We start from the raw sequence: 12,790 nt of genomic DNA, 5'->3' as shown, positions 1-12,790 counted from the left end.
GGTGGGTGCAGGGTTGGGTGCCACTCCGCCCCCAGCTCGCGCACTGGGAGCTGCGTTTTCCTCCGGCTGTCCCCAACCTGTGCTTCTCCAATGGATTCGGCCCCTCTGTTTGCTCCCCGACTATTTTGTTTTCATTTAAGCAAAGCGAAAGGATGTTTGGTTCGGAAAAATAATAGGATGTGACTTTGGACTGCTTTGTTTCCGTGCCAGCTCCGACCACACGCCTCTTGTAAAGTCCACGCAACCCCTCTTTCTGTCCAGCCCCCAAAGCCCCAGGAGCAGTGGTACCCGCAGGGCCCTGGGCAACTTGGGGCAGCACAGGAGGGATGGAGGGGGTCCAAAACAAAGGGATCGGTGCAACGCAGGACGATAAGGAATGGGGAGAGGCTGTCAATGGGATGGGAGGAAGAGGAGGGGGCTGAGTGATGGGGAGAGGGGCACAGACAGCGGGCGCAGGTCGAAGCTGCGCTTCCTTTCCAAACAAGAGCAGCTCTGTCTGCAAATGCAGCCGTGTTTGGCTCGTCTCTAGGAAGCGACCGGTCCATCTGCTGTTCCCCTTAAGAATAGGGGTGAGGAGGAAGCCTGGCTCGGGCCCAGCAGCAGCAGGAAGCGCCGTGGCTGCGTGTAGTGCAGGGAAGGGCTGGAGGCACCTGGTGCTACTGCATCAGTCCGTGCTCATGAAGGGTGGTGGCACGGGGTGGGAAAAACTGGGGATTGGGGTCCAGGATGTCATGGCAGACAGCACGGGGATGGTGCCTGCTGTCAGCCCTCTCCCCACCCTTCGCTGGGTACCAGCAAGGCAGCAGCACTCACCTGGTCGTGGTGGGGAGCAGCGGATGCGGTTGGCACAGCACCAAGGCTGCCGGCCCCGAAACTCAGCTGCAGTGCTGAGCCCCATGAATCACTGCCATGAACCAGAGTTATGAAACACTGTTGGAACGGCACCCATGCAGCTGAGCAGCAACAGTGTTTACCGTAACTGATAAGTGAATAGCAACAGCGTTACTCCTCTCCAACCAACCGACACCACGCACAAAAGCTGTAGGTGAAACTCCATCTGCCTCCCCTGCACCACAGCTCTTCTCCAAAGCCTCCGCTTTGGGATCGCTGCACCACCCAAGTTCCAGCAGATGTCACATTAGACGACAGGCGTGGAAGGACGGCTCGCTCTTCCCAGCCCTTTTGCCAAAGCAATTTCCCCAGCAACACCATCTGCGAGGGGCAGCGTCCCCCACGAGCTCTGTGCTACCCTGGAAATGGGAATTCTCATTTCTAGGTTACACAGAGCAGCCCCGGCCCAAACCCCAAGCTTATTTTGCTCCCCCTGATATTGCGTAGCTCCTTTTGTTGTTTGTCAGCTCTGTAACGACTGTATGCCTCTTCTGCATTGGCATCCTCCCACTAGGCTTTGCTCCATAAAGTCATTGTTGAGCTTGGCAAGGGTGAGATGTGTTTTTATAAATAAACTGCCAGCATTCCATACAGGACTGATTTCCAAAACTAAAATCTCACAGCATAAAAAAAAATATACTGCAAGCTAGATCATAGACAGAGATGGAGGCAGCATGGAGCTGCTCCCAGCCTGACTGCTCCCTCCATGGGAATCACCTCTCACGTTTCTCCCAGCACCTTCTGGGGAGAAATTCATTGTAGCATTTGTGAGATGTGCCCTTTATTTTCAATTTGGCTGCTGGCATGCCAAAAAAGCAAAAGGGAGCTTGTTTACCTTACACTTACCCTGCTGAGCTTTAGGTAGTTGATGAGAAAATGTGCAGTGCTGCAGGATTTAGCAAACAGCTGGTGGCAATGACACGGTTAAACCATCATCTGGCTTTATATCTTTACAGACCATGTCTTCCCAGGGCTCCCACATTAATTTCACTCTCTACACCAACTGAAAACCACAAGTGCCAGGAAACCAGCACCACCCCTTCCCTGTCTGACTTGTAAGACAAAACAGCTGCTGGCAAAGATGTTTTCACGGTCTTAAAAAGCATGTAAGAACACAGGTTGTCTTGCCCCAGCATAGAACAGATCACAAACAAAGCAAACATTCAGCATCACTGCCAGGCTGGGAAGGTGGTGAGAGCTCCAGCAGTTTCTTACTTGAATGCTGCTCTGCTGAGTAATCCAGCTGGTTATGACTGTGCTCTTAGCCTGGGGGAAAAAGCAAGTTTGGAGCTTTAGAAAGTCTTAAATAGAGCTAGAGCTGTTGAGAACTGCTACCCTCAGTGTTAGAAGTGGCGGCTTTCCAAACACCATCACTTGCCCCCAGAGGAATGTGGGCCCATGCCATTCCTGCTGCAGGGCAATTACATTTATAGACTGTACCCCAAGCTAGGAAGCTGGGTCACAGACATTAACAAAACCTATTTTTGTATTTTTCTTAATAAGCTCTGACCAAGATGGCTGGGAGGCCAGTGAGATGGCACAGCTGTGTGCTCCATTATATGGATTATAGATACAGAGCCTAAAAATGTGCAGAGTGCAGAGTGACCCAGCGCAAGGAGTGAGAATCCTCTCTTCAAACCCTGGCTTTAATGCTGAGTTCCAAACATTTACAATGTGCCTACTTGGACATCGTCCACATCCTTCCTCAGAGATTAAACTGCAGCATGTAACACTTGTTTGCCACGTTTCAAAAACAGCAATTAAAATGTAGAGTGATCCATAGCAAGCTACCTTTTTTGTTTGTTTTTTTGAAGCTGTTCCACCTTGTTTTTGGAGCTGTTGCTTGGATGTGACGAGCTCCTGGAGGCACGAGAGCACACTGCCATCTGCCTGCTCCTCGGGAAAGCTGCAGGGCACACCAAAGCAGGCATCACAGCTCAAGCAGAGCAGGACTTCAGTCTCAGGGCAAAATGGGAACAGAGCAGGGGACAGGTCTGTAAATCTGGGACAAAAGGTGTGTAAAGCAAACAAGCGTGCGACCGACTTAACTGCAGGTTTTCAAGTGAAAGCAGCACTTCATTAATGACACTTCACTAAAAACAAGATCCTATTTAGGTCACACCACTGGAAGACAGGGAGCGTGTGAAGAAGGACATACAACTGAAGGAAGTGGGAAACGTAAGATTTCACAAATAAAACAATCAGCATTTATTGTTGTATTACAAAACACTTTGTATTTTGGCAATATTTTACAGTTTATCCTTTTCCTTCTTAGGGCCTGTTGAAGAGGTATGGAAGGGAAGAAAAGAGGAGAAAGTTGAAATCAGGATTAAATTTCCATGTCTCGCATAAAAAAAATCCTCCCAAACTGCCCCAGTCCCTCCCACCAAAATAAAAATCTAGTTTCACTCAGTTCAACTATCTGAAGAGGCCATGGGTGAAGCGGCAGGCAATTTCACTATCCAATGGGTCAAGAAGACAAACAAAACATTCACAGTGGTCTTCAGTATGGTCTGTTACGTTGATCGTTTCTGAAATCATTCCTGAAAGGGAAAGAAAAAGTCACAAGGAATCTCTGAAGCACATAAAAATAGTCCTCTCAGTCAAACGTCTCTACAGCCACTTCTGTGTCGTCTTCTGCTAACAGATACCTTTAACAACAACGCTCACAAAACACACCCAGTAGGCAAACCGACTTACTCACTTCTGAAGCTCTTATCTCTAGTTGGTATTACACAACTAAGCAGGGTAGGATTGCTTACCTTCCTCCCATTTTACCCCCATAGCCTCCTCCTCGATCGCCACCTCTGCCACCACGTCCTCGATACCCCCTTTCTCCTCCATAGCCACCTCTCCCACGGAAATCTGGAGGAAAATGCAAACCAACACCTCCTCAGGTTTTTCAGAAAGCCGAGGACGTCATTAAGAGCTTTTACACTGCAGAGGAGATGCAGCAGCTTTCAGGGATCTTTTCACACACCTCCTCCTGATGGACGTGAATCCTCTGGTCTGGGCTCACCACATTGGTTGCAGGAGTTCCTGCGAGCGAAGTTCATGTTACCACAGGACCTAGGAAGGACAAGGATTTCCCAGACTTAGCTGCTAAGAAACTCAGAGGGCTCACACGAAACACCACCGCCCAATTAAAATGACACTTACGGGTTAGGACAAACCCAATCACCATTTTTGGGTTCCCCACTTCTACCCTGGAAGCCCCCACCTCTTCCATATCCACCTCGTGAACCTGTAGACAAAATTATAATCAGAATAAAGGAGGAGAAGTGTCTAAGACTTATACACGAGAAGCATTTATTAAGGACTGCCAATGGCTTCAAAAACCAAGTGACAGACAGACCTTCCACGTGGAAGAAAAAGTAGGTAGGCAATCTCTGTATTGATATTAATCACTAGGAAAGCCACAGGCAAACAACTGTACCCCTGTAACATTCAGCCTTCAAGAATTACTTTTCTGACGCTGCATTTACTACTAGATACAAGATAACTGAACATTTGGGCAAAATGGCAACGGAAATTTCAGTCACTACCAAATCTCAGCAGAGGTTAATGTATGTGCAGAGCTGAAGTACACATGCTTACATGGACAGATTTGGAACTTAGGAGACATGGAAAAAAAAACAAGAGAAGTGTGTGGTGGCTAGAAGAATTTGCTCCAACACATATTTATTATAAATTCTTTTTCAGCAATAAAAGGAAACTTGATCGCCTTGAATGGCCAATGGTAATTATATAAACTACCATGTGCATTAATAAATTTCCTTAAAAATGTACAGTGTATAATTGTATCCCCTACATATGGCCTGACTCAGTCACACAACAAAGCAAACCCTGTGTGGATTAATGCCAGGATCCATCTGACAAACCACAGGGACAACACAGCTCGTACTACATCAAAAAGACCAAGAAGTTTTTTCCCCAACTGAGAATTTTTCATCAGCTTCAAAATTTAAGAATGCAAATTTGTTGACAGCCACTAAACAAAACATGCTTCTAGTCAAATGGTAATTTATATCCAGTAGGCTATTGATAAAACTGTATTATGCAGAGAGCCAGGGAAATTAACATCTATTTAATTAAAGGAGTCAGGCATCCAACTGCTTCTCTAAGTCAGCAGCAGATGAATAACTTCCCTTGCTTAATACTATCTGGAAACATCAGAGTAACTGAAGGCTTTGCATTAAAAGCCAGCACTCACTGCTAATTCACATCTGTCTGTGTGGAACCTGTAGATCCTCCAAGTCATCATCACTTCTTTGTAAGGAAGAGTGAGACACAATCTGGAGATTTTCCAGTTGAAAAGGAAAGCACAAGTTCTATGCAGTGCATAAAAGCCTACAGGTCTCAGTTTTACTTGAGTTGGTTCAATACTTCTTACTTACTGCCAGAATCCCAAAGGCTCAAACCCTTTGAGACATCACTGCTACAAAGTCAGTTCTCTTTATAAACTATTGGCAGTTAAAAAGCATTTCACTACACAAAATGAAGGATTTTACAGATTCTCCCACCTCGACGTCCACCACCTCCACCTCCTCTCATGAATTCAGGTCTTCTAGTTGCAAAAGAAACTTTGATAACATTGCCATTGAATTCTTTTCCTGGGTTAAAACAGAGAGAAAAATTAACAGAGCTCCCAACAACACAGCAGCAAGTTCAAGAGAAGTGATGTGCAAATGCAGACGGACTAAAAAGCCTTTAAGATGCAGGCAGCATGGAGTGAATGCCTTAGTTTAGAATCCACCGTTCAAAATGTGAGATGACAAACTCTACTTAACAATTTTTATGTAAACCAAAAGATAAGGCTTTTGCACACTGCAGGAGCCAGTGCAAAAATGAAATACTCCCAAATAAGGGAAGACATGACATTTTAAATACAAGGTCTCTGTTCTTCATAGATGCAAGGTTTACCAGACAGCAAGCAGGGCTATATGGGCACCTAGTATAGTAATATTTGCTTTACTCTCTGAAACAAAAGTAAAATCTTATTTTATCAGCAAAATAGTGTGCCATGACAGATTTCTACATACTATAATTCAAGTCCAAAAACTGAATTTTACGTCAGTGTATTGCTGGGATCTGCTCTTTTCCACTGTTGAGCCCTTAAAAACAAGATGTACAAGATGTTCTCCACAACATACATGCTAAGCAGTTGGCACAACGTTGCCATAGCCCTTGCCAAAATCTGAAAGTGCCACCCACAACACTAATAACAAAAGAAGAGGTAATTAATCTCACGCACCATCAAACCAGTCAATGGCTGCTTTGGCAGAAGGAGGGTCATCAAAAGATACCGTTGCTTCTCCCTTTGGTTTGCCAGTATCCTTATCTGTGTACAGATTTATCATAGGCTTGCCAGTCTTTTTGTTGGTCTGGAAAGAAAGGTTGTGTACTTAGCAAAGGAGAAATACTGGTAGAGTCAGTTCAGAGCATAAGCTGTAGCAGGTAAGTGTCAGTAAAAAAACTGGCAGCTCTCGGAGCTAGCTTGCAGAAAGATGCTTTTGATGGAAAGACACTTAATGGCTGCTCTCTATGAAGTGACGAGGGGCCTGGTTCTCACAAACATTGATGTTAAGAGCAGGAAGCCCTAATTCAGAACTGCAGAAGCAAAAGTAACAGCCATAGGAATACAGAAGCATACTTGCTGAAATATCAAGATGGTACAACAGATATGGAGTTAGTGACAAGGGTTAGAAAGACTAAAAAACTGAAAGAGACACAAAGACAACCTGAATGTCACCAGCTTATTTCAAATAAGCTGTCACTACCCAGATAGAAATATCATCTCTACCTTCTGGGGAGCCACAGCAAGCAGCTGCCTCAGACAATATCCATTACACCTCCAAAACACCAACTCCACATGTTCTCTTCCTCCTTACTAGAGATTTCTCACTTCACATACCTTTATAATGCCTATTTGTTTGAAGTAGTCTGCCACTTGATCTGTTGAAACATCCTCTCCAAGTCCTTGCACAAAGATGGTGTTGTTGTCAGAGTTGTCAGACTCTGAATCTATTAAAAATAAGCCACAGTTACCATCCATCTTCGTGTTAGCAACAAAAGAAATATTTTAAGCTGAAGTCCACTCTTCCCAGTAGCAGATACTTATAGCCCAAGGATAACTTGTGTGAGACAAAAGATGAGAGCATGATACTGAGGTTAATGCCATCAACTTCAGCAGTGCATGCCCAGCTGTTTGCCATGCAGCCAGACATCACACCCTCCCAAGAAATGCATGTTTTAAATAATACAAATTTACAGCAGCAAGAGCAGTCGCTTGGCTCAACCTGATTCATGCTTCATCTGCAAGTTCTTATTTGAGGCAACAAAAATCCACCCAAAAATTCACATGCTCTAAAGGAGAAGACATTTCTCTCAATGAAGACAAGCTGCAGCTAAGTCACCTTTGAGCCATGGGAACTGCAGCCACATCCACGTTTGCAGACATACTTTTAAAAAGCAATGACCTATGAGCAACAATCCAATCCCACCCACTGCTTGTTTTCTTACCAGCGTCTGATCTCTGCCCATAATCTCTCTGACCTATGAAAGAGGTTCAAAAAAAGAAGAAAAAAAATAAAAAAGAGAAAGACTATTTTTAGCAAAACGTTTTCAAGCAACTTTTTTTTCTTTTTTTTTTTTTAGAGACAAGAAAATATTTAAAGCATGTATGCAATGCATCTAAGATCTAAAGCATTAACCAGAGATTTAGAGGCATTTAGATTAAAACGTTCAACAGAAGGTGTCTGGACGTTACTGTGCTCTTTAACTTGCAGTGTGTGGCAGTTGCCACACTGATGCTATGCTGGTGTTAGCTTGCAAATGCTGGTTGTCAGATCACCAAGCACTTTACTGAGCAGTTGGTTTTTTCCCCTCTGGTACCTTTCTAGAAGTATTTGCAAGAAACAAAAATAATTAAAAAAAATAATATAAAAAATAAAAATCTAGTGAACATCACTGTCTCCACAAATTCTTTCATGCAATTTGACAAAGCAGAAATCTAGCTTACTGCTAAATGGTTGGCTATTAAAACTGACCAACACACCAGCCTCACCAAAACACTACAATGCTTCTACGAGACAGTACCAAGAGATTGGTGGCTTTTAGATTTATAAAGAATTTCCACTGAAACATTTTTGGATACTCGGCACTTACCACCATAATTTTTGAAGCCACCACGGTCACCACCACTGCAGAGGAAAAATTGAAGAAATGATTTCTTCCTCAAGTCTCTATGTGCTGAGCCCAAGGCTCCATCTACAGTTAATGAGAGTTACTGTCTAGCAGCTAAAGCACCATCTCCACGTTCTGCTCTCTGGCCATTCACGTTCAAAGATTTAAACACACGAAAGTGAATCACCTTCCAGGTGATGCACTGGAGAAGAGGAGCCCTGAACAGACATTTAAAAGTAGCCCACAGACATATCTTTGTTTCAATGCTTCCTCCCATCCCACAAGCCAAAATAACTGCTATTAAAAACCAGGTTTTAAAAGAGAACCATTATTTTCATGAAGGTTAATGGGGTTTAATTGCAGATGTAATTGCTGCTTTGGAATAATTGGTACTTCAGTACTTTCCTACGAATAAGAAGAGCTAAAGGTAATTAACCTGTTGTTATGCATTTATATTTTTACATATATTTAAGGTCCCCTCCAGCCTAAGCTGTTTGATGATTCTCCACTGGGGGCAAACAGCAGTAGCAGCCATTCTCTGAGAAGGCTGAGCAGGGACCTGCAGCACTGCTAGCACTTGGCACTACAGAGGGTGTGTGCATGTGAGCTTCAAAAGCAGAGCCTGGCAACTTTTAGTTCATTCATTCTGAAACCTGTGGCACAAAACGCAGACCAGGTTAAGAGATGACACACAGCAAGGTTCAAAGGTTAGAAGGGAGATCTGAAACAGAGTTTTTTAAATGTGTTTGTGCTTGTAGGAACTGGAGATGCAGTATCTTAATACTAACCCAACAATCTAAACCCATGCAGAAAGTAGGTCCACGACCAATACAGCCAATATCAGACATGAGGACTTCACTTGAGATGTCAGGGGAAAAACGTGTGATTCTGAGAAGTGATGGAGCTGGGTACACAAAAAGCACTGGAAGACACCTGACTTTATCATGCACTAACTCTGCACCTTGGGCTGAGTGTTAGGGCAATTCAGAACTTCCCAATCATCGTTAATTGATGTCTGTTGAAATATGCTTTTGCCCACATGTGCTTCAGCCCATTACCTTCTGCTTAGTCCCACCTGCCTGACCCAACCCACACCCACATCTGTTCAGAGGCAGATACCTTTGATGACAGATGAATGGTTCCACTCATTTTCCCCCATTTGTAAGTCCCCAGTTTATAAAGCTGCAGTGTGTTACACTCCTGGGATTGGCAGGCAGAGCTACCCAAGGTGTTCAGGAGTTAAAATGGGAGCTGGCTATGAGGAACTACTTCCAGTCTCACATTTACCCTTCACACTGAGACCAGAAACATAAACCTCAGCCTCAGCAACTGAGCTAGCTCCCAAACTCACATCAGAGAACACATGGAATATTTCATTTTAGCATTCCAGCCTATTGCTTCCTCAGCCTTGCACACAGACCAAACAGACGTGTGGCCAGATGCAGTCTGAGCTTTGACCATCCTACGTTAAGGTCACCAACAGGTTGTCAAGATTCAGCAATGCCACCAACATACATAACAAAATAAAAGAGACTGAGACTGAACTGCGAGCAGCCAGTAAGCACACATTTCATCTGCATGGTGACCAAACTCACTGCTATGAAAAACACATTGTCCTTGTCTTCTGTATTTGGTCACATTTAGACATCACCTACTTGAGTGTGAATGAGGTTCCTCTGAGCACTGCTCACTTCAGCTGGGAATACCTTTAAACTACAGGCTCAGTTACATGGAGAGCACAAGGCCATGCAGACAAGAAATGCACTCAAAACACGCTAAGATATTGGCAGAAGTGAAACTAAATTCAGGAACCCAATTTCAGCCCCCAGCACGCATCTATGTCTCATCAAGAGGGTGGGAGTTACATGTAAGAATGCGTTTTTCCATACAAGAAATAAATGCCTGGTGCACCCATGATGTCACTGACAGATGGCTTTTCTGCTGCCCGTATTTACTGACTCTGCTCATGTTTCTCCAAATTCCATTTAAAGCTGAGCTCAGGCATATGCATTACAAGGTAAATATTAATCTGAACACAAACCACTGTGTTCCAAGAGCCATCCGCATCACGTAGTTTCTTGATATCCCAACAATTCCTACTCACACTAGCTAGCACAGCAATTAAGTTGCATAATTAACTTTTTGCTTATAGTGCAGCAACTTTCAATCTCAAAGAGAAAAAAAAATCTATGCTGAATGGAGTTCTACACTGCACCTGTTTAATTTCAGCAACACAGTGCACGAGCACAGGCAGAGCTTCTCCCATTCAGTGCAGAGTCTAAAAAAGAGGGGCAGTGTGGGTATGGCCACTCAACTGAGTGAAATTCTTCACTCTCAAGACGTGCTGTACCTGCACTCTCACCACAGGAGCTCAAAGATGAGCCTCTACTATTACAGGTTAAAAAAAAAGGTTCTGCTATCAGCCAAAATATCACTTATTGAGATTATCAGTACTGTAGTACTGTACAGCTCGGTGCTGTACAACTGCACAAGCACAAAAGAAAAATGAGCATTCCCTACAGTACATATTTGGATCATTCTAGTTTTCAGAATAATGATTCATACCTGAATGTTACCAGCTATGTTTTAGAATACTTTATAAAGGATACTCGTAGAAATGAAAGCTCTCACAATTTATAACTGCTAATTTGATTTTACCCCAAATACTCCAGAATTACCTTCTGCACTGCCAGACTGCTGCAGGACGCCCTGCATACAGGTAACATGGGGCCAGCAATAATCCTGCTAGGAAATAAGACTGCAGCCAAAACCACCATTATCACTGTACAGGACAGCACCGTGTCAGCAAGGACACTGTGAGCAGGATGCCTTCATCACCCACCACCACGGAACAGATGAGGCAATGCAGCTGTAAGAACACCAAGCACTGGGCAGTGCTTACTGATGAACAACAAGCTGCAACAAGATCTCCCTGCTTTGCACTGCCAGGAAAGATGAAGGGTTTTTTTTATTAACATCTAACACAAAAGGGATTTATTTGCTACCATCTCAAATCAGTAACGATATTTTTTTCCTCACAGTGTCATGACACAAGAACTAGATGCTGCTAAGACTCATTTACACACTATTTTCTAATCATTATAAAAACCAAAGCCTGCATTATTAGCAGTACAAATATTTCTGCAGACAAGATTGTTAGGTTGGTATTTCCTGATGGCTATGGAATTGAAGCATTAAAACGTGACCAAAGGAAAAACTTAAAGTATTACCTAGCTATTGGAGATGGACTTGACGTTCCTACACAAGCTGCTTTTAGTTAAAATAAAGAAACCCGAGGAAACAAAACCAAAAACTACCCTGACATCCCACATTTCAACAGGATTAAACATGACTTCTTACCTGATCTTCTTTCCCCCCACTGATCATATGGCTTGCTATTTAATTTAACCTTTCATTCTTTTCCAATAAGCACGTGGCTTTGCTAAAACGTGTCAGAAGGAGAATCCCCAGCTATAATTATGCAGAAAGACTGAGGGAGTATTTATGGCACTGCAGTTTCAGAAAAATCTTCACTGCAAGAGGCATTACAGTCTGCATCACTGGATGGAAGCAGACAGACTTCACAATACGCATCCTAACGCCTTCCCACCTCAACACAATTTCCCCCTTCCTCCCATCCACCTTCACTCTTTCCCCTTTTCGGGCTCTGAAGTGCAGTGAATGTACCATTATCCACATGGATGCGCACAGAAAATTTTTCTTACAGTTTGGAAAACTATGGCATGGGGCTTCATCTTCACAGACATCCATTTCTCTTATCTCACAAAGACAGGAGTTTGTTTCAAAGTGATGAAGTGTACCAAACGAATGTTTTTTGAAGCTCACATTCATTTCCCATATTGGAAAGGGCTCAAGTAATTCTTTATTTTATTTTATTTTAAACAGATTATATCAAAGGAGTATGAAAAGCCCTCATTTACATATAAAAATAGGTTTTAAAAAAGTTCACTTCTGGCTATGAATGAGCTCAGAAATTATATAACTAGTTAAGTTCACATTATATAAAAACCTAGCACATTTTAATATTAAGAAACTACTAATATGTTCCTAACTGTGTTACCATGCCTGATTAGGAGAGGTCCATCTATATCAAAACAGCCATAAAGTACATCTGGGACCTCCTCAGAATGAGGAAAACTTTAAATATGGCTTCAAAAGAGATGCTTTAAGAAATAACCAAGTCTTACCACATTGTTGAATTTCTTTCTTTAAACTTTATCAGCTCAAATGAACAGCAGTGCATTATTAAAGTTCTTTATCTGGAGTTTATGCAATAACCCAGAATTCTGCAGACTATTTAAGGGTAAGTGATGTTGGCAAGCAATGCTTCCAAGCTCACTGGAAGCCTCTCTATTCTTACTTTGCATCAGGAAGCATTCTACATACCCCAATCATCAAGAAGGTACATAAAAAAACACGGCCACTCGTGACTGTTTAGTAAGAAACAGCAATGCTATTTGGCCTAATTCAATGAGATCTAAAGCAAAGGTCCCAGTCTCTCAGACCCATGAAGGAAATCATCGACGAGCACAAAATTAAGCATGTGCATATCTTTCCTTGTCAGAAATAGGGTCAAAGGCAATGGAAAGCTACCTTCTCTGTGGATATTTAGAATTTACCTAAAGTAAATGGATTTAGACTGACAGCTAGAGCAATAATAAAAACTATTTCAATGGAAGCTTAAAACTGCAAA

The 12,790-nt window shown here is 43.0% G+C and overlaps 1 protein-coding gene across 1 annotated transcript; it reads right to left on the bottom strand.

Annotated features, from left to right (window-relative positions):
- Positions 1-3,070: 3,070 nt before the first annotated feature.
- On the bottom strand, positions 3,071-8,176 carry TAF15 (TATA-box binding protein associated factor 15; the record flags this gene model as incomplete). Its single annotated transcript, XM_010721895.2, has 9 exons — positions 3,071-3,434; positions 3,654-3,756; positions 3,872-3,960; positions 4,051-4,135; positions 5,415-5,504; positions 6,146-6,275; positions 6,806-6,915; positions 7,414-7,446; positions 8,059-8,176. Coding segments are annotated over 9 exons (798 nt in total), but the record flags the coding sequence as incomplete, so codon positions are not given.
- Positions 8,177-12,790: the final 4,614 nt, after the last annotated feature.

The sequence above is a fragment of the Meleagris gallopavo genome, chromosome 21 (genome assembly GCF_000146605.3).
Source record: "Meleagris gallopavo isolate NT-WF06-2002-E0010 breed Aviagen turkey brand Nicholas breeding stock chromosome 21, Turkey_5.1, whole genome shotgun sequence".
Lineage (NCBI taxonomy): Eukaryota > Metazoa > Chordata > Aves > Galliformes > Phasianidae > Meleagris > Meleagris gallopavo.
The sequence above is the reverse complement of the archived record's forward strand: the minus strand, read 5'-3'. Positions and strand labels throughout refer to the sequence as shown.